The 19,846-nt window shown below is 32.8% G+C and overlaps 1 protein-coding gene across 22 annotated transcripts in view; it reads left to right on the top strand.

The window, feature by feature from the left end:
• LOC143233272 (uncharacterized) overlaps window positions 1-19,846 on the top strand; it is a 202,846-nt gene that overhangs the window by 24,703 nt on the left and 158,297 nt on the right. For all 22 annotated transcript variants that reach the window (XM_076469362.1, XM_076469358.1, XM_076469357.1 and 19 more), the window contains one exon: window positions 4,369-4,454. In XM_076469362.1, coding sequence (XP_076325477.1) covers window positions 4,369-4,454 — 86 coding nt within the window. The remainder of the gene's footprint in view (window positions 1-4,368; window positions 4,455-19,846) is intronic.

Here is a 19,846-nt window from a genome sequence, read left to right as displayed (position 1 = left end):
CATGCTAGTAGGATTCCTGGTGGCCAACATTTGACTTGCTGTTTAAGGGTTTGAGAAGATATTACAACAAAGTGAATGGTTGGATGTAAAACCCTTGATCTAGCAACTAAAAGGAAAGAGAATTTGGGAAATTAGGCTACACCCACTGTGTCTTCTTTGACAGGAAAGGGGGTGAATGTGGGAGAAATGATGAACCAAAGACATCTGGATATCCTTTGCACTCAAGAGATAAGATAGAAAGGGAAGGTGACTAGAGAACTTGTTTTTGATTACAAACTGTAATGTGTTGGAGGAGAAGGTACTAGTAACTGAGTTAGAATTATGATTAGAAAAATTAGAAAAAGCATTGTTGTAGATTATTAGAGTCAGTGAAAGGTTGTGTGTGATATAATATGTGCCAAAAATGGGGTAAAAAGATTAGGAAAAAGAGAATTATTGAGTGACACTACAGAAGCTGACATGACTACAGATGAAGAGTTTTCTCTAATTCTCTGGGCAATGATGCTTATGTTGGTTAAGACTGGACAGAATGCAAGAAATACCTAGGGAAGTTCATTTATGATATCAGCAAAAAGGAAGGAGATCTATTAGATATGTGTATCAGTAGTGGATGGTTGGTGGCATGTACATTGTTTGAGAAGCCAGTTAGCCAGAGGTATGCTTATAGTAGCAGTAATGTGAGATCACAGGTAGATATACTTCTTGAGTGGAAAGCACAAGGGAAATGGGTGAAGGAGTGTAAGGTGATCCCATATGAAATCATAGCTCTGCACTAGTAACAACAGTTGTGATGGAAAAGTGGAAAAGGAAAGACCTTTGCTCAAATTAGACATTCAGTAAAAGATGGAAGCTAAAAGGAGCATGTGCATAACAGTTTGTAGAACTGTTGGAAGGGAAAGAACCGGTTGGATCATTGAAAACAGCAGAAGAGTAGTATCACCTACAAAAAGAATTGATAAATGCAGCAGAGATTGTATGTGGAAGGGCAGAGTTTGAAAAGAGAAATAATGGGGAAGAATGGTGGTGGAGCAATGCTGTATAGAAAATGGTGAAAAGGAAAAAGAGGATAGGAAGCTGTATGAATTGCATTTATCATATAGAAGTAAGAAGTGTATGCAACCAAATTTCTATGTTGAGCCAGAAGTAACTACTGAGGAAGTGGGGAGAGCAATTAATGAAGCAAAGGTGGGTAACACTGCTGGACCAAATGATGTTGCAACATGTATGGCAAAGGTACTTGGAGAAGTAGAAGTTCCCTTGGTGAATAGAGTGATCAGAATAATGTGGAATGAGAGAAAGATACCAGAAGCATGGAGTTTCTATATTAGTGCTCATTTTATAGAAGAAAGGCAATATCCACATGTGGAAATTATAGGAGGTGAAACTGTTTGCATACTAAGGGAAAATGGTGGAGATAATTGTTGATGAGAGACTGCAAAGAATTGTTGAACCACAGCTAGGGGAAGGGCAGTTTGGTTTCTAAAAGGGTAAAGACAAAGTTGATGTTGTTATAATAAATAATTTATAACAACATTTCATATTTACCCAATTTAAAACTTTATTGGAGTTGTATGACCTCCATTTTAAAATTGCACTCTACATATTCAAGGATAATGTAGATCATGTTGAAAATTTATATATAGTTGATACTATAGTCATTTGAATATGAACAGGAAATTATGTTGACATTTCTGGATTTGGAGAAAGCATATGACAAAGTGACTAGAAGATTTATCCCCTAGTACTGATGAGGTATGGAACATCAGAACGAATTGTAGATGTGATCAGACCCATGTAGAATACCAATGAAAAGAGTGAGAATGTGCTTTAGACTCTCAGAGGCATTTGAAGTAAAGGTTGTTCTACACTAAAGCTCAGCACTTAGACCACTGTCATTCCTTTCCAACCTGGATTACACCAGTAAGTAGTTAGATAGGGAAGATACTGATTTATGCAGTTCTTATAATATTATAAGCAGATTTAGAGGGGTAATGATTTGCAGATGAAACAAAGTGCTGAGCAGACATAAAAGGGAGCTGTGCAGATTAAAGAGAGACATGAAATTAGTGTGATTAGCAGTGAATCCATCTGAGTTGAACATACAGGTTAAAGGGGATATGCTCAAGCAAATGAAAAGTTTCAAGTACTTGAGAGGCTAGGTAGAGAAGAATAGCAAGCTGAACAGAGAGATATGGGCCAGTTACAAAGTGCAAGGGGGTCATGGCAGAGGATTGCAGGAATAGTATTTGGTAGATGATTACCATTGAACTTCAACATTCTTTTGTACAAGACCATGGTCAGGATAGTTCTGGTATTTAGTGCAGAGACTTCAGTAGTGAAGGAGTGTCATCTGAAAGGGTTTAAAGTGGTGGAATTGAGGTGGTTGAGATGCATTAGAGGCATGAGTTTGAGAAATAACAAATTAAGTGAAGAAATTAGATAGAGATGAAGGTTTGCAACATTAAAGAGAATTTGCAGGAATTAAGTTTGGGGTTGTTGGGGTGTATGCATAGGATGGATGAGGGCAGTTTAGCAAAAAGGGTAGCAGAGAGGAAAGTGAAAGATAAGAAGTGGAGAGTTGGACCATGGATGACATAGAAAGTTTATATTATAAAGAGGATAGTGGTCAGTTAGACTTCAGTATGGTGAAGAATAGATTTAACCATTTGACTTCCATCACACTCTTTAAACTCCTTACAGCTCCTGTCACAATATATTGCAGCGTTACCTTAAAATGTAATTAAAACACTTTACTATCAGTGTGTTTTAATTAAATTAGCATTATCAAGAATGTTATAATTTGAGGTTTTACATTATATAAGTTTTTATTGTGTTATTTCAAAAAAAATATCTAAAACAATAATTAAATCATCAGCTTTGTTATCACATGATATGCTTACAGTTAAAAATGTCTTGCATTTCTTTTGTTTAGGTATTTCTCCATTATAATATTTCTTTACATAAGTAAGTTTCATTAAAGATATTTTGCTGGAGGCTAAAGTATCTTTGTGAAAATGATACTGTTACATTGCCAGTGGGCATATATTGGCATGTCTTGACATAAGTAATTGATGGTAAAGAACAGGAAAGGAAAATGAAACATTAAAAATAAACTATAAGTGAAAAGCTGAAGACATGAAGAGTTAAAAAGTGTGTAGATGTTTCTGTATCTTAAATTTAAATATTCCATTGCATTATATATTGTTGATAATATCAAGAGTTAGTGACATAGTAAAGAAAATGAAAAATAAATTATAAACCATTATGTTAAAAACATTTTTGATATTCACCTTGGAGGTTCTGAAGGTTATGCAAATGAAATTTGAAAAGTGTAAGATAAAAAAAGTAATTTTATGTTTAACATAAAAATCACCTTGTAGGTGAACTATTCAGAGTTCAAGTGCAAATAACTATATTAAATAATGAATTTTTAGTAGAAATATTCAAAATTAAGTATTTTTCTGAAACTACATACCTTCAGGAAAGTTCTTGTCAAGTCTCAAAAATTTCATCTTCTAGTTTTATTTTTGGAATTAAATATGGTGAGAACAACTTTATGTCCATAAAAGTAAAACCTTGGTAGTCATAGGGTTAAATGAATAAGGTGCATGAGACACCCCAACCCCACATGAAAGTACTACAGAGAGAAGAAGAAGAAAAGACCAGTTAAACCTTAGCCCAGTTGGTTGAGAGACCAAAGTGTAGTTTCATAAGGTAACTGGTTGAGAATGTGTTCTGTTGTGTTGGTATGATCCGTGATTTGTTAGATGAAATATTTTATATACAGTATTCATGAGAACATGATGTTTTTTTGGTAAAACCAAATGATTGTAATAAACGGAGGGCTGTACATACATATACGAGTTTGAGGACATTTTGGAGGTCATGGGAGAATCCTAAATATGGTCAGTAGATTTCAAGATAGCAAAATGGACTTGATAGGCTCTGGAAGTCATGTTCTAGGTCTGTGGATTTTGGATAGCATGAAAAGGTTTGAAAGATTTGTAATAATTTATAATATTGCTGTATATATATATTTATATATACGTGAGAATTTACAGTGTCATTTTCTGTTTGTTAGATATGAATCCAGTTGAGAAATTGGTTTGTCTGCTGAATGCACAGAGATAGCTTTCTGGAGTTGTCCTCTCTCTTGTAAATTAGTTAGAGTAACTGTAAAATTTAAAAATTTCATTTAAGTAATAGTAAAAATTGACTGTTTCTGCTCATGTTTTCTTTTCTCACAATGTTATAGCAGTATAAGTAGACAAAATAATTATTGTTCTTGAGTGAAAATATAATTAAAGTTTTTCATTGTACATGCACATTTGTGAAATGAATGGTTTATATATTTATGTGGGTTTTCAGTATCATCATCCAGAGTCAAAGGTCAAATCAGAATACAGCATGGATTTGGAAACAGCAATGATTCGTCTAGAAGAAGAAAAAAGCAGGTGAGTTATGAACTAAAAAAATTGTTATTTCAAGTAAAATAGACATTTGCATATGTGATTGACATCTCAAAGGACTGAAGGTTAATTGTAATTGCTAGTAGGATTAGGTCTTTAAATCTCCAAATCCATAAAATGGACTTGCAAATGTTTTAAATAAGTTTATGCACTGCACTGTAATGTAACACTTTAGATACGATTGTGTTTTTATTTTTCTGCCTAATGAGGTCTGGTATTGAATGAAAGGCTAACTGGGCAGTAATGTAAAATAAACTTGAAATGCTATTTTTCACACTTCTTATTTGAAATTTGCAGTGAGCTGTTAAGACAAATGAATAAAAAGTACATGCACAGTTTTAGTATTATTTTTGTCTTGAATAGTAGTGACTTTACAATTGTGAAAATTTTTTTAAACTCATATCTGTGAAAATAACTTTCATTGTTTTATAAGCATGTGAGCACAAATAGTAATGTAGGCCTGTCCTACCATTTCTTCTTAATATTATTTCAAATTAGTCATTTTTTATAAGAATGGAACTGTACTAATAATTAGCAAAGTTTTCTCAGTGTATGAGGTTACAGGCTTTAATAACTAATTATTTTCAAAAAGTCATTCGATTATGCATTTACCTTCTGTAATTTGTTTCCTTTTTCCCAAACTTTTTTTTCAAATTGATGATTATGTTTTCATGCAGTTTTTATTTGTTGTTTTTTTTCTGAAATTTCGTGTCTTAATAGGAGATGATTTTGTTAATTCATTTAGTGCTTTTGTGACTTGTACTTCTATTCAGTATAATTAGTTTTCCTGTTCAGTGATGTTTTCTGTATGCAAACTTTAACTTTACACTTGCTACAAACTTTTCCTGTATTGGAATTGAAGGATTCCAACATGTCTCTCATGTAAATCATTATACTTCATGTTCTCACCAATGGGAGCATGACGTGCTCACTTGACACACATGACTTCATTTTCACTTGTCTATCAAACTGTTGCTTCTTGTTTGGCAACATTTGAGTTTGCATGTGCTCTTTTGTTTGTTTGCTTAATCTTATTGAGACAGGTCATAGGTCAAAGCCCATGTCATTTCATTTGTTGACTTGCATTGAAAATTTTATTGAACTACAATTTATGAATTTATTTCCTAAAGTTTGGTATCAAACTGTAGATAATAATTCAAATTTTCGTATTATACTTTATTTAACACTCCTACGAAAAGACGTTTCTAGTCCTGATTTCTCCAAGCCCGTTCCCCTGGCTGTGGTTTCGCTAGATAGTAGATAGGGACAGTGGGAATCTCGTTAATCCATTCATTAATGGATTTAAATGGCAATTTCATTTAAATACAAAATTATTAGCCTAATATTAATAACCTTTCAAGTTGCTCTGGGGCCTATTAGGCCCCACTTTTCGTGGGAGTGTTAATTTTGTAATTTAAAAGTAAATATTAAACAAACACACCTAAACAACAGATTTTTGTGTGTGTTATGTGGTATGTTCAATGCAGTACTGGATCAAACTATATGTTTGTGATGTCAAAATACAAAGTTTGTACTTTTGTACAAATTAGGAACTCAAATTACCAGTATTAACAAGCTAGAATATAAAATAAAAATATGTTATCTTTTCTATTTGCTGAGATACCACTATATTTAGTGAATCAAACACAGTGGCTCCTGCTCACCTATTTCCATTTTTGCAAAAGGTCCCTTATGTTAATTTATTTTTATATGTGACATATGAATAACCAACTAAGTTTAAGAACTTGTTTATAAGTAGTAATAATCTATAAACATATACAATTTATAATAATTGAAATGTCATTGTATTTATGAAATGTTAATCCACTGAAAACACAGCCAAGATAGGTCATTCTGTAAAAACTAAAGGTCAGTTTTATATTGGTGAATATAGTAACATGAATACATGTGCACTTTGTCATTGTAACTTCTGTTTTGTTAACCAGGCAATTCTGATAGTTACTGTAATAAAAATAATAGATTTATATAAATCTATGATATTATGGGATTTAAGCTATTTAGTCTAAACATTTATGGTTATAATCTGTTGTAATTCTAAAATGATAAAAAGTGTAATTTGTATGGTAATTTATATATTTAATTCATAATTTTATATGGTGGTTACGAGATTGTTGAAATCAAGTAAACCTAAAAAAAGATTTGTAAGTGAAAATAAAATGTAATGTAAGGTTTGTTCTTAAGAAATGTGTGATAAAACTATCCAGACATTATAAGGATTTTGCATTTGAAATTTGAACATTTCTGATGCATAAAAGTATTTTTATCTTAAAATGAAATTTACTTTATATATTAGATAGGTAACATCCAGACATAAAAAAAATGGGAAAACATTGCTTAACAAACCTTCAGACACAATAAAAATATCTGATATTTTGCATATGAAAGCCTTCTAAACTTTTTTAAGAGTTGATAATGGCCTAGCAGTCTTAGAGGAGTTGCCCATCAATAGTACAATGCATAATCTGCAGACTTTTTGCATGGTCCTTGCTTGGTCACAGGTCGAGAGTGACCTCACACCTCTTTTATGTTAGTAGGTTCCATGAAGATTACATTTCTACACACAATAGGACCCAGAAATTTCACTTCTGTGTGCATTAATGCATATTTTTACAATTTCACTTTCAAGCTTGCATTTTAATCTAAATTTCTAAACTATTTTTATTTTCAGCTGTAGACTCAAATATGTAGCCCCTTAGTGTAAGCTCCATTAGTCTTGATAATAATGTGTGCATTATACAAGCTGAATAATGTGATGTACAACACATAGAAGTTAGGATTTAGATACCATTTTGAATGTATTGAATTGTTGTGCCCCTTGCAGTACATATATAAAATCATTTTTTTCAGGTTTGGAAAGGTATCAGTGTAAGTTATGATGTTGACCCATGTAAAATCAATATGGAATTTACATGTACCTTTCATTTTTCTGACAGTCACAACTGGAGACAATTTAGTATTCTAAGAAGACTACATGATCCTGCTTTCTTAAACATGTTGTACTTAAGCACTAATTACATCCCAGTGTGTCAGGGGAGCTTGCAAAACAGTTGTTTAACTGGACTTGCTTTACATGTATCTATGTGTTGTTGCTCAACCCATTAGACAGTCTGGTCCCTATAATCCATCAGCAGCTAACAGTTCACCAAGTTGCTCTTGTTGCATTTAGTTTATATTTTCTGCACAATTCTTAAATAATAATCTCATTTACTTTCCTTTTGCTTATTGTGCCATTGACAATTCCAGTACAGAGTCAGATAAATGATCATTCATTATGAAACAGTACTAGGACTTCATCCTTTCTTGGACAGATAACTGTTCAAGCTTATTTCATGTGTGGGTTTGCTACTGCATCACTTAGCAGAGATGCACTAAACTTTGTTCATAAGAAACCGGGGACTACCTGTGTGAAATTGTTAGGACAAAATCAAAAAATTAGATTTCAGATTACTTTCAAAGAACAAAGGAAGGTAAACCACAGATGGAACATCAACATTTTGTTAATCTTTAGGTACAACAGAAACTCAGTGAAAGTTCTTGAGTTCAGTAAACAGTTAGAATTTTGTGTGCACTCCTTTGCTTTAATAACTGCAGACAATCTCTCAGGCATTGTTGTAAAATAGTTAATTAAAGTATGCTTCAGAATTATTGATCCAAATGTCTTCTAATATAGTCCCATAACATTTCTTTAAAATTAACTTTTGATTTCTCAAGTTTTGATCTATCAAGTTCCAGATCTGCTCAAATGGAATGAGATCAAGGCTCTGTGGGAGCTATTGCATCAGTTGAATGACTCCAGTAGCTTCTTTCTTAGCTAAGTATTTTCTGCACTGGTTGAATGAGTCTTTATGGTCATTATCTTCTTGATAGTAGAATCATTTACCAATAATAAACAAACCACTGGGTATACCATGAGAGAACAGTATCTGGTGGTACTTACCATGATAGAACAATATCTAGTGGTACTTGTGCTGGTCCTTAATTCCATTTCTTTTACAAATATTTCCTGTGGCCTCAGCAGGAACACACTCCAAACCATCACACTGTCTCCTCTATGCTGTGCATTGAGATAAGTATCTTTCACCTTTCTTCTGCCAAACATGCAACCTATGCTTTGAACCAGATTTTTCAAACTTGGACTCATCTATCTATACAATCCTTTTTCAATCATCAACAGTCCAGTTTATGTACTTTTTAGTGAATTTCAGTCACTTGGTAATAATTGGAGATCAAAGTAAAGGTTTTGTAACTACTACACAACCAAATATTGCATTCTCATTAAGTCTTCCTGTTGTTGTAGATCTGGATAATTTTCTGTCATTTCATATGTTGTCATTTATCTCATGCATGAGACTAGTGGTGGTCTTCCTTTTGTTCCAAAGGCTGCATAGATGAAGGTACGTAACATCAGTATCATTGACTTTATGTGTTCTGGACCTTCTTTCTTATTTTCATAATCTAGGGTGTACTTAACATAGCTTTTATGTGAATTTTCTGCTTTACTGACAACTCTCTATGCTTTTTTTGGTCATGGCATAACAACAGAACCTAATATATATTGTGATAAACACTGTTTTTATCAAGAGTTATTTGTGGAATGCTATTAAATTGATTTCTTCTATCATGTACAGGTAACATTTGCTAGCTTCTTTCTGTATAGTTAAGATACTGTCTGGTGTACCATGACATTTATTTCAGACTCTAAATTTGACCAGTATGCTCATTCAAGCAGTACCATTATGATATGTCCTTGGTACAAGTATATGGGAATTCTAAAGAATGATAAGTATTCTCATTCTGGCTCATTCATTTGTCATAAGGGATCAGTGAAATATTACCATAGTGTTGAAATTTACATTCTGTAATGGCATGGAAGAATTAGTTCCATAAAATGGAAAGAATGACAAAATATTATTTCGTTCTGACATTTTTGTCAGGTACTGTATATATATAGTTACTATCTTTCCCACATACAGTCATGCAGGTGCCTAGTCACAATGAACTTGGATAACTGGTATGTTCATCACAAGGATACTGAAATAAGAACTGGTGCCTCCTAGTAAAAGTGGGAAAGTCACCATTCCATTCATATATAGTTTATACTCATTTGCAAGGATGAGAATTGTGTTAACTAACTTGAGTAGCTACTCCTTTATCATCCAGGAACTTATCTCTTACTTTCAACTTTGTACTTTCAAAAGCCAGTAAAAAGACTCATCCAGCCCAAGAGAACTGTTCTGACCACCAAACTGTTCATTGCAAGTTGTCCATTGCACACTTTCATTTCAATTAGCAGGGCCCAACTTGAGTTGAGTCACTTTCTCACAGTTGTGTTGGCATTGTTCACTAACTATTGTTTGGTTATCTGCATCTGCTGAGCCATTAGTCTGAATTGATATCTTTGTTTAACCTGCTGTTTGGAAAGGTATTATCAGTTCACTCTAAAGTGACCCAAAATCCACAGGCAAAACAAACATTTTGTTTCACTCTTTCAGGGCAAGCTTCAGGTGAAGACATCATCAGCATAGGCTGAAACACATAAACCTTGTCCTTCCACTGGATACCATTGTGGTTGCAGTCCATCACTATGGTGTGTGGGTAGTTGGTCAACATTTGGTTGTGCTTGATCTTGGTATGACTTAGATGTTTGGTTTGGACATTATGTTTAAGATATAGCCATTTCTTCTTCTTCTCCTGTGTATGATTTGAATTTACCACTTTATGCCATACTACAAACAAAACTGCTTTAGTTGAGATGAAAAGATCTTTTAAACCTATGCAGTGCATCATTGTTTCATTGGGTTGCTCTTACTTGAACTTAACAAAGATACCTTCATAATTCACTGAAGTCATTACAGAGTAAGCCTTATAATGAAAATGGCATAGCACAACTTAGCAATGGTTGCATCACAGTCCCAAAGTTGTGCTTAAGTGCCCTGTGAACGCTAAAGCCAGTCCCTCTAAATTCAAGATCAGGCATTGTACAACCTTCTCCAGAAATCGGCTATCACAAGTAGCTACCTTTATGAAACACTTCAGGAAATGATGTAAATCTTTCTTTATTTCACTCTTGAATATTAGGAGGTGGGAGATCTGTTTTTGCTTCATTCATGGGAACTATGGTCATAGTTAGAACTTTCTTATAACTTGACTTAGTCATGATCTGAACATTGTCTTTGATATTTTATGAAAATGTGGTAGGGAGTCTTGTAAACTAATTCTTGCATGAATAGTTGATCCCTGGCATAGGACAACAGAGCAGTGACTTGCTTTTGTCAATCTGTCAGTCAGTTCTGTGCAAACCTAGGGTCATCTATGATTTACAGTTATCTTGTTTCAGATAGTGTGACTACCACCTTATGGTTCACCAAATTCATCATTTGGTATCAATCAGCTCACCTTCTAGTAAGATAGCTTCTATTGGTGGACAACATCCACAAGTGGTGTGTCTAATCCTCTTTTGGTATTCTTGAGTGGTGTTAGCCATAGCTGGGATTGGGCTACTTTGGTGAGAAAAGTCTTGGATTCCTGTACAGACTGTCACAATCTGCTTCACACTATTCATATACTACACTACCATGCTGATTTTTGGTCATTCCTGCTTTCCCCTTAGTGAATTTATCCTCAAGGAAAGACCTCAGCAGCTTGCTGTTATTGCTGAGTTGTTTGCTGCAGTGAGATAGAAAATGTTGACCTTCACAGCATCAGCAAAATCCAGTGGCCAGGAAAGGACTTATAGACTAAACAACAATCTCATAAAACCTCTGAGTTTTAGAAAATGCAATTCCTGACAACACAAAGCCTTTCTAAACTTAATTAACACAAGATTAGGGATAAAGAACAATGCATGTGTCAGGAAAAAACAGAACATTTTGCAATAAGATATTTTGTGGCCACAGCAGCAAATTATTCTCCTATCTATTCTCTGAGTAGTATCTTCAAATAAAACTGATTATTCTTAGAGCAGTGAAATATATCTGCTGAATAATAGGAAGATTAACAGGGTATCCCTTACACAATAATACTGCATTTATATAAATATACCTGAGCTCATGAGAATGAAATGAGTGACTGGACATAATGTAAGATACAGAATCAGAACTTTTATTATAAGAGAACACACAAACATATTGTATGTACTCACTTAGGTGATGGACTATTGCTTTTAATAGGTCAGAACTATTTTTTTCCTCCAAAATTGACTAACTCTAAAGTCTACCAACCTGTGTTAATTTGAAATTGTCCATGTAGTGGTTACTGAGTTCTGTTGATAGGGGTGAGCTCATGATTAGGTTTTTTTATTGGAAGTATTTGTCTTCTTGTTGGAAATAAGTTACATTGATACAAAAGATTGTTGGTGCTGTTAATGTGTAGATTATAATTTTAAAGCAGCTGGTAATGTATTTGTAGTGCGTCAGTATAATCTCTGCATGGAAGTTTTAAAGCCAGTGCCACAAAAATAGCAGCTCTGTGCCCCAACTGTGGCCACACAGTATGGATAAGATTCAATAATTCATAAATCATCTAAATAGACAATATTCCACTGTACAATTCACAATGGAAATAAAAAAAAGTTAAACTCTCATTCTGTCATGAAGGGGTTAATAAAAAGCATAACTAATAGTACTTTACAGAAACCCACGTATATGTGTAGATAAATACCTCTCCAGTAATCATCATAGGCTGTTTAGTTTCTAGAATGGGCAACATTTGTAATACTGAAGAAGCTCACTAGTAAGAAAAACAAATTCCTACAACCCTCTTTAACATTGGAGGAACAAGAGTCAGATAGTTAGTGGAATTATTAATTAATCATTGGACTCATTTATAAATTACATTCAACTAATAAATTATTATCATGTGACTTGGATACTTGGAATAACTGAAAATAATAGTAGTCTTTCCCATTATGCTTATCAGTATGTGAATCATGTATAAAAAAGTCATAAATTGGGTGAAAACAAATGTTACTTGTATGTACATTTCACACACAAAGCATAGATAACCACTATGAGTAAGAAATATTATTTATGGACACTCATTCATTCTCAAATGTCAGTAGTAAAAAAGTGTTTGTGTAATTGTTTTTGTGTAGTGTTCTTCATTGATATGATATATTCTTTTTGTAATTGAAAGGTGTCTAGGTGATGATGCAGTACTTTCTTTTAATGTAAAGTCATTTCATATAACATCTTGATAAGCTGGTTGTTGAACTTGGTGAATAATAGAGCTAGTTGAAACAGTCAGTCTGGATTGTGGATGATGTGATTTTCCCTGACGATGATCTGCTGGTAAAAGATTTGAAAAAAAGCAGTTTTAGAATATTAAATCCAGTTACTGTTATTTAAATACTTTTAAAAAGACTGATGTTAATTCTTAGCATATTTCTGACCTCGTATAACATTTAAAAAATGTGTCGTTTATACAGTCTGGGTCAGTTTTCTATTGTGGTAATGATGTGTCTTTAAGTTCATCCAATAAATGTAGGCCCAAAGATTTCCAGTCAAAATGGTACAATTAATTCAAATGGTTTATTCTTGATAGTAATGGTTGAATACAATGTCAGATTTTTGTAGACTCTGCTCGTTATGGAAAATGAGTTCAAATATTTGTCACTGGTTGTTTCAACTATAAGAGAAGTTCACTTGTATAGCAGATCTATAAAGAATGCAAAATTGCCCAAGATTACCCTTACTGATACAAGACATACAGTTGTTACAAGAAGGAAAGAACCTCAGTTTACTTTGTGTCAAATCAGTTTTTTTCAGCGTGTTTTCTTTAACTTGTATTTAACAGTAAGAACTGTATTAGTCACAGTTCACATACTAGTCAGCTTTATTCAGGCATAGTTTTTATTTGTTCTAGTAGCTGACCTTAAGCATTCTAGTCCATTTACATTTCATTGTTAACAGTGTTAAACCTAGTTGCTGTTGAAATGTTTACTCAATTCAGTTGAATGATATTCTCTTATATTTGATGATGATAATTGATTATTCATAATTCCCTTTACTCATCTAGTTATGTTTAATAGGCATCTGTAGTTTTTACAGGTATTGGCTAACCTGTAGCATTACCTCTCACATTTCTATTTTGTTTAAATTTATTGATAACATATCTAAATTTATTTTCTTTTGAACTAGTCTTTTCTTAAAAAAACAAACAAAAAGAAAACAAATAGAAACACAAGTTAAACCATTTCATTTTTTCACACCACTTAAATGATTATTTATCTATCTTTGTGCAAGAGGCTAATGTTAATCTGTCTGTGAAACTCTACCCATGGATTAAGTCTGATTTTGATGGAACTTCACAAAATTTTTTAACATCATAAGAGAAGTTCTTTAGAAAGTTTTATTACAATTGGGTCTGTTATTAAAACTATTTAATGCATGTGTCAACGTTTTTTAAAAAATAATAATTTAAAAGCGAGTCTACTTAGTGGAGAATCATTCTAATATTTCAGAAGAAATATTTACTTTTTCTACTGGAGAATCCAAGCATACATCATTAATTGAATTAGTATGTGACCAAAGAAATCTCAAGTCCTTCATACAGAGTTGTTTTACTGGCCTGGCATGGTCAGGAGGGTTAAGGCATTCAACTCATAATCTGAGGGTCATGGGCTTGAATTCCCTTTGCACCAAACATACTTTTTCATCCATGGTGGCATTATAAAGTGATGGTCAATCTCGCTATTCGTTGGGAAAAGAGTAACCCAAGACTTGGCAGTGGGGGGTGATGACTAGCTGCCTTCCCTCTACTCTTACACTGCTAAATTAGGAATAGCTAGTGCAACTAGCCCTTGTGTAGCTTTGTGCAAAATTCAAAACAAACAGAGTTGTTTTCAAACAAATTTACAAGAATGTTTTTACTTCAGTATAAGTATAAAGTGATCAAAAACATTAAAACCATGATATCAAATATTATGTATTAAAAAGATATGATTGAGTGTGTACCAGTACTTGATTATATGGAACTATTGTAATATGCAAAACTTTAGCATGACAAATGAAACAAAGTATACACTAGTGCAAATGATGAATGTTGAACATGAATGGACTTAGCCCTGACAGGGGTATTTTAATTTTAACATTGATATTATGTGATAACAACACCCTTATTTATGTGATGCTAAACATTTAACAATATTCAATAAAACACCAGTGCCCCTGGGAGGAAGAGGTGGAATATCAAACGTGACCCTCAAATCCCAGTAGAGTAGTAGCATGCTCAGTCATTTTTATTCTGCATTTTTGTTCATACTTAAAGTATTTTTTATTAGGTATTACGACTCTTTGTTAATATATACCAAAAAACTACAGCAAGTAAGAAAGTGACATTTGATAGTAACAATCGTTATATTTAGGATCACATTGTTATTATTCAAAACAAACCTATACTTTATAGAGTCAACCAGATTCTTTAAAATATGTGGTTGTAGTTTTCCTCTCTGAAACAAATAACTTCCTTTAAAGTACCACTTTGGAATCTAGATTAACAGTATGCACTTGGTATAGCTATATTAAGAATAATTGATTATGCTAATTGCTTAAGCTAAATATCACGTGACACTAAATGTTTTTTGGTTAAGATAATTTCATATTTAATACAGGGTGTTTGGAAAGTCACTGTGCACTTATATATTTATTAACAGACATGTTTCAATATAGAATACAGGAGGTAAATATGAATGACAATTATAAACAGTCTTGAAAGTGACCTCCATTGGCATCAATACAGGCTTGGATCCTTCTTATTTTGTTTCTAAACACCGCTATTAGTTGCTGGCTTGAAATAGAATAAATGAATGCTGTTATCACTGCTTTCAAAACTGCACAGTGACTTTCAGAACACCATGTATATACTTTAAAGTTTGCAGTGAATAATGAATAATAATCTTCTGCCCATATGATTCTTTAAACCTGAGTTAGGAACTACTAAACTAGTTTGCTTGGCCTAATCAGTACTTGTGTGTCTGCATATCCTTTCACCGTATAGTTTTGCTTCTCTAAATCAGCTGTCTTTAATCCAAATGACAGAAAAACTAAAAGTGATCCACTTTTCCTTTGAGGTGAAACTGTTGTAAAAATGGCATATTTATAGTTGACATGACATTTTGCATAAATATTGCCCACAAATGCATGGTTTTTGTTGAATAACCTTGCACATGTGACTTATATTCAGATCAAATTTAATACTTAATTGTAAATTGTAAAGATCTATCGGTGTGCCATATTTGCAACAAAAAAAAAAACTGTAAAAGTTAAGTTTGTTTCCATTTTTCGTTTTTCTATTAAATAAAGTTTTCATACTTTTGCTGCAAAGGAAAAAGAAAAAAGGAAGAACTTCAATCAATTGGAGATTTTATATCTTGTGTACTTCTTAATGGATTGATTTAAAGTTTGGTATGTAAAGTAAGGACCAGGTAGAAAACATCTTCTGAAAATATGTAATAGTTTGGATTTTCACAGTCTGACCTACGTAAACTGAAATATTGCAAAACTGTTACTCCTCTCAAGAACATATGATGTGCCCTGCAGTTTGTTTTGCCACACAATACAATATGGTATGTCTTGATATGCATAGTTCCAAGAAGTTTAAAATCATTTTTACCAGCATGATGTGGGTCTTCTTTATCAAAAAAAGTATTTAAAGTTTTTCATTTCTTTTTTAAGGTTGAAAATTTGGTCATCACCAATGCAATAAAGATATATTTAGGAACATTTTTCAGTAAGACCAATTTAGAGAAGAAATAATTCAGTAACCAGTTTGAAGATTCCTCTCTTTACAAATGCAGTTTTCAAATGCTATCACTTTATTTAACTGTTGGTTGGAGTACTTTGTTTGATTTTGAAAGTGGTTTAGTCCAACATCATTGAAAAGATGGCAAATGTCTTTGAACTTATGTTGAAGTAAATGATGGATTTAGGCAACAAATCTTAACAATTTATTTGTCTCTCACGATGGCCACACAGTGTTATGTATCAATCATGCATTAGCAATAAGGTCAGTCATCATTTTTGTTTCCATCATTGAAATACAAAGTTGAAAAGAGATTGTGATTTTTTTAATTTTTGCATATCACATTTAGTGATAACATCAGTCATTTCAAATCTAAAGAAGCTTCAAAATACATTCTCTGTAGTCACTACAATTTTTAACGTTTTTACTACACAATGATATTGTCAACTTTACTATACATAAGAAGAACTTGGCTGATTGTGTGCTATAATTATCAGCAGTCAGTGATTTCCAATTGTGACATGATCAGTAAGACAATAATATGTTTTTGTTGTATTTTTTTAAATTTTTGATTAATGAAGTGTGCAAAGTTGAATTCAAAAGTGTTTGCCCTAATAAGTACAAACAATGTACCTGTATTAAAAAAGATTCTCCAAACAGCTTAACAGTTTGGAGTTTTTACTTGTTTGTTTTTGGAAAATATTGGCAAAAAGTAACTTTTATACACATCTTTTAAATGTGTGACTCATAATGATGCAGACTTGGTGTCATATATAAAAAGTTAAAAAGTAGCATCAACTTAGATCAACCTAGGTGCAGTCAAATAGTAGTCATCTTTATAAAAGTGTATATAATAATTATATTTCAAACTTTATTTGTCATTTTCATTACACTAATACAAAACATTTGAATATTTAAAAAAGTGATGGTATTCTTATCAATGGAATTGCATTTGCTTTGAATACATGAAAATTTACAGTGATGACGTTTGTGGATTACATATGATTGACATGTGTTTGTAAGTTTGAAGATCTATTCATGGTTTGTGATAAGCTAAAAAGGTGCTTAGATCAACTTAGGTGCAGTCAAACATTTGACAGCTGTTTGGCTTTTAATGGTTCATGCAGGCTACTTAGCAGACACTTTTTATGGGTCTGTCAGAACTTATGGGAACTTTTGGTTTCCAGACTCTTACTAATTTCAAGCCTTAAATGGTATTGCAATACCAATAATGCATGGAATAGAATAAGCAGAAAAACTTGAATTAATTGAAAATAATAATAAAAAGTCATAATATCATTATTTTGATTAATTGGATAGTTGGAATAATCTCAAAAGGTAATGATCAGAAACATGAATTTTCATTAGTTGATTATTTTGTCACATTAGTTGATTTAATTGTAATTTTGATTACTCGCTTATATTGCATTATATTAATCACTGAAAACAATGCTCATAAGTAATTGATAATACCAGTTAATTGTGTAGCTATACCAGAAAAACTTTGTAAAGAGAAAGGTGAAAATAAACACTAAGAAGAAAATTGCACAGATGTACAGATATATTTCTGAAAATATTCCCAGGATTCATAAACTGCATAAAGTAAGAACAGTATTCAGAAGCCACAACACTATGAAAAGGCAGTATACACTAAACCACCTAAAGATCAAATAGAGAAGAAAAACACCATTTACTTCATCTGTCAGTGTGGTTATCATTACATTGAAGGAACAAAATGATCTTCAAAGGTATAATTCAGGAACATATATATATATTTGTCAATAACATACACTGATCTGTAATAGTCCATTACTCCTCTAGAAGAAATTCATACAATAAAATGAAATTGTACAAATGTAATAGGATATGGACCACACACTAAGAGAAAAAAATAAAAAAAAAACCTTTTACATCCACCTAATTAGTAAAACACTCAGTCAGCCTAGCACAGAAGTCATGAAAATCTGGATACCCCTCCATAAAACATCCAAATGGTTGATTTAAGTTGTAACAGAAGAGACACAGTTGAGTGGATAAAGTATCAGGAAACTCAGCCACCTGCAATACAGTCCTGAGAAGATGTTGTCAAGAAGACTTAAGATTGAAACACAGCCACTTCCAATACAGTCCTGAAAAGATGTCAGCAGATTAACTACCAAAACACAGGATAAAAATTAAATTTTAAGAAATTTATATAGTTGGTTTTATCATTCTGACAGCATTAGTTAAATTTTTGGAGCCCACTCAAGTGTAAGATTAAGACATGGAAGTTTTGTTTTTGGTGGCTGATTTCTATTTAAAGACAATGTGTGTGAGCATTTGGATTTCTCTGGATACCTCTGCTGCATTTTTATTTCATTTGTATAATTTGACATAATGCACTTTCTGAATATAATACATTTTTTCACTCAAAATTTATCTAGAAGTTATGGTGTGTATAATATATGGTAACAAATCTTTTTTTTTAATAGCCAGCCCAGGTAATTTCTGACACACGTTATGAACAGTGATGCACGCTTACTAAAAATGTTATGCTTCAATGGTATGTTTCTGAGGCATAATTGAGAATTGTCTCCTGGTTTGTTGTGTGTGGCCCATTGTGTTTATGTATAAATGTTGTTAATAAGGACATTGTATTTGTGTAGATGTTGTGTATACTCCATTGTTTATTTAAGTAAATGCTGTCATTTAGGTCATTGTGTATTAGTACAAGAATAGTTCATAATTACATGTTCAACACATATAACACTGTTTCTAAAGGAGAGTGCACAAAAAGACAGAACAGTATATGGAAGCTCATGGGGATAATATGACTGGTAAGTCCAAGAATATCCAATTAAAAGTCAAAACCAGTCATGGCTGGTCAGAAGCTGAAGTCCATCAAAGTGACCAGTGGCTAATAGACAGAAGGGGAAAGAGAAGCCATGTTTGTCATAAAATGGGACATGTTGCAAAGTCCATCACCAGCAAGCTGAAATCTTGGCATAAAGTTACTGAAGCTATTTACAAAGATAGTGCTAGTAAATAGCAAGGAAAGAGTGGCAGCCAGAAGAAACAGTATCAAGAAAGCTCATTAGATTCTCTACAAGAGAGAGGTGCCATTCCCATGATTGATCAGTGCAAGACTAATGGTCAGCTGAAATTACCAAATGCCAGTAGTGCCTAGAATGTATGACAAACATCAAGAAGTGATAATAAATCACATTATGCCAGTATATGAAGACAATGTTGGAGACAAGAAAGTGAAGGTTTTACAAGACACTGGGTGTGGTAGTGCAGCACTAAAAACCAATCTGTTATCCAATGATCAAATAGCAGGCAAAGTGCACTTGTGTGTGCTAATTGAAGGGACAGTGAGAAAGTATCTCATGGCAAAAATAAAAATAGATATTCCATATTATATAGGAGACCTTAAGACCATGGTGTATCAAGTAACCAGTATATATATGACTTGGTGATATGAAACATACCAAGTAATAAAAATGTGAAGAAAGTGTAAAAGAAATACCATTCACCACTAAAACATTGGGACAGTGCCCGAGAGGAAGTTGAGCACAAGACAAAGAGATAGGAGAGTTAAAAAAAAGCAAACAGAAAGAAGTATTTGAACCAGCTTT

The sequence above is a fragment of the Tachypleus tridentatus genome, chromosome 12 (assembly GCF_004210375.1).
Source record: "Tachypleus tridentatus isolate NWPU-2018 chromosome 12, ASM421037v1, whole genome shotgun sequence".
Classification (NCBI taxonomy): Eukaryota; Metazoa; Arthropoda; class Merostomata; order Xiphosura; family Limulidae; genus Tachypleus; species Tachypleus tridentatus.
The sequence above is the reverse complement of the archived record's forward strand: the minus strand, read 5'-3'. Positions and strand labels throughout refer to the sequence as shown.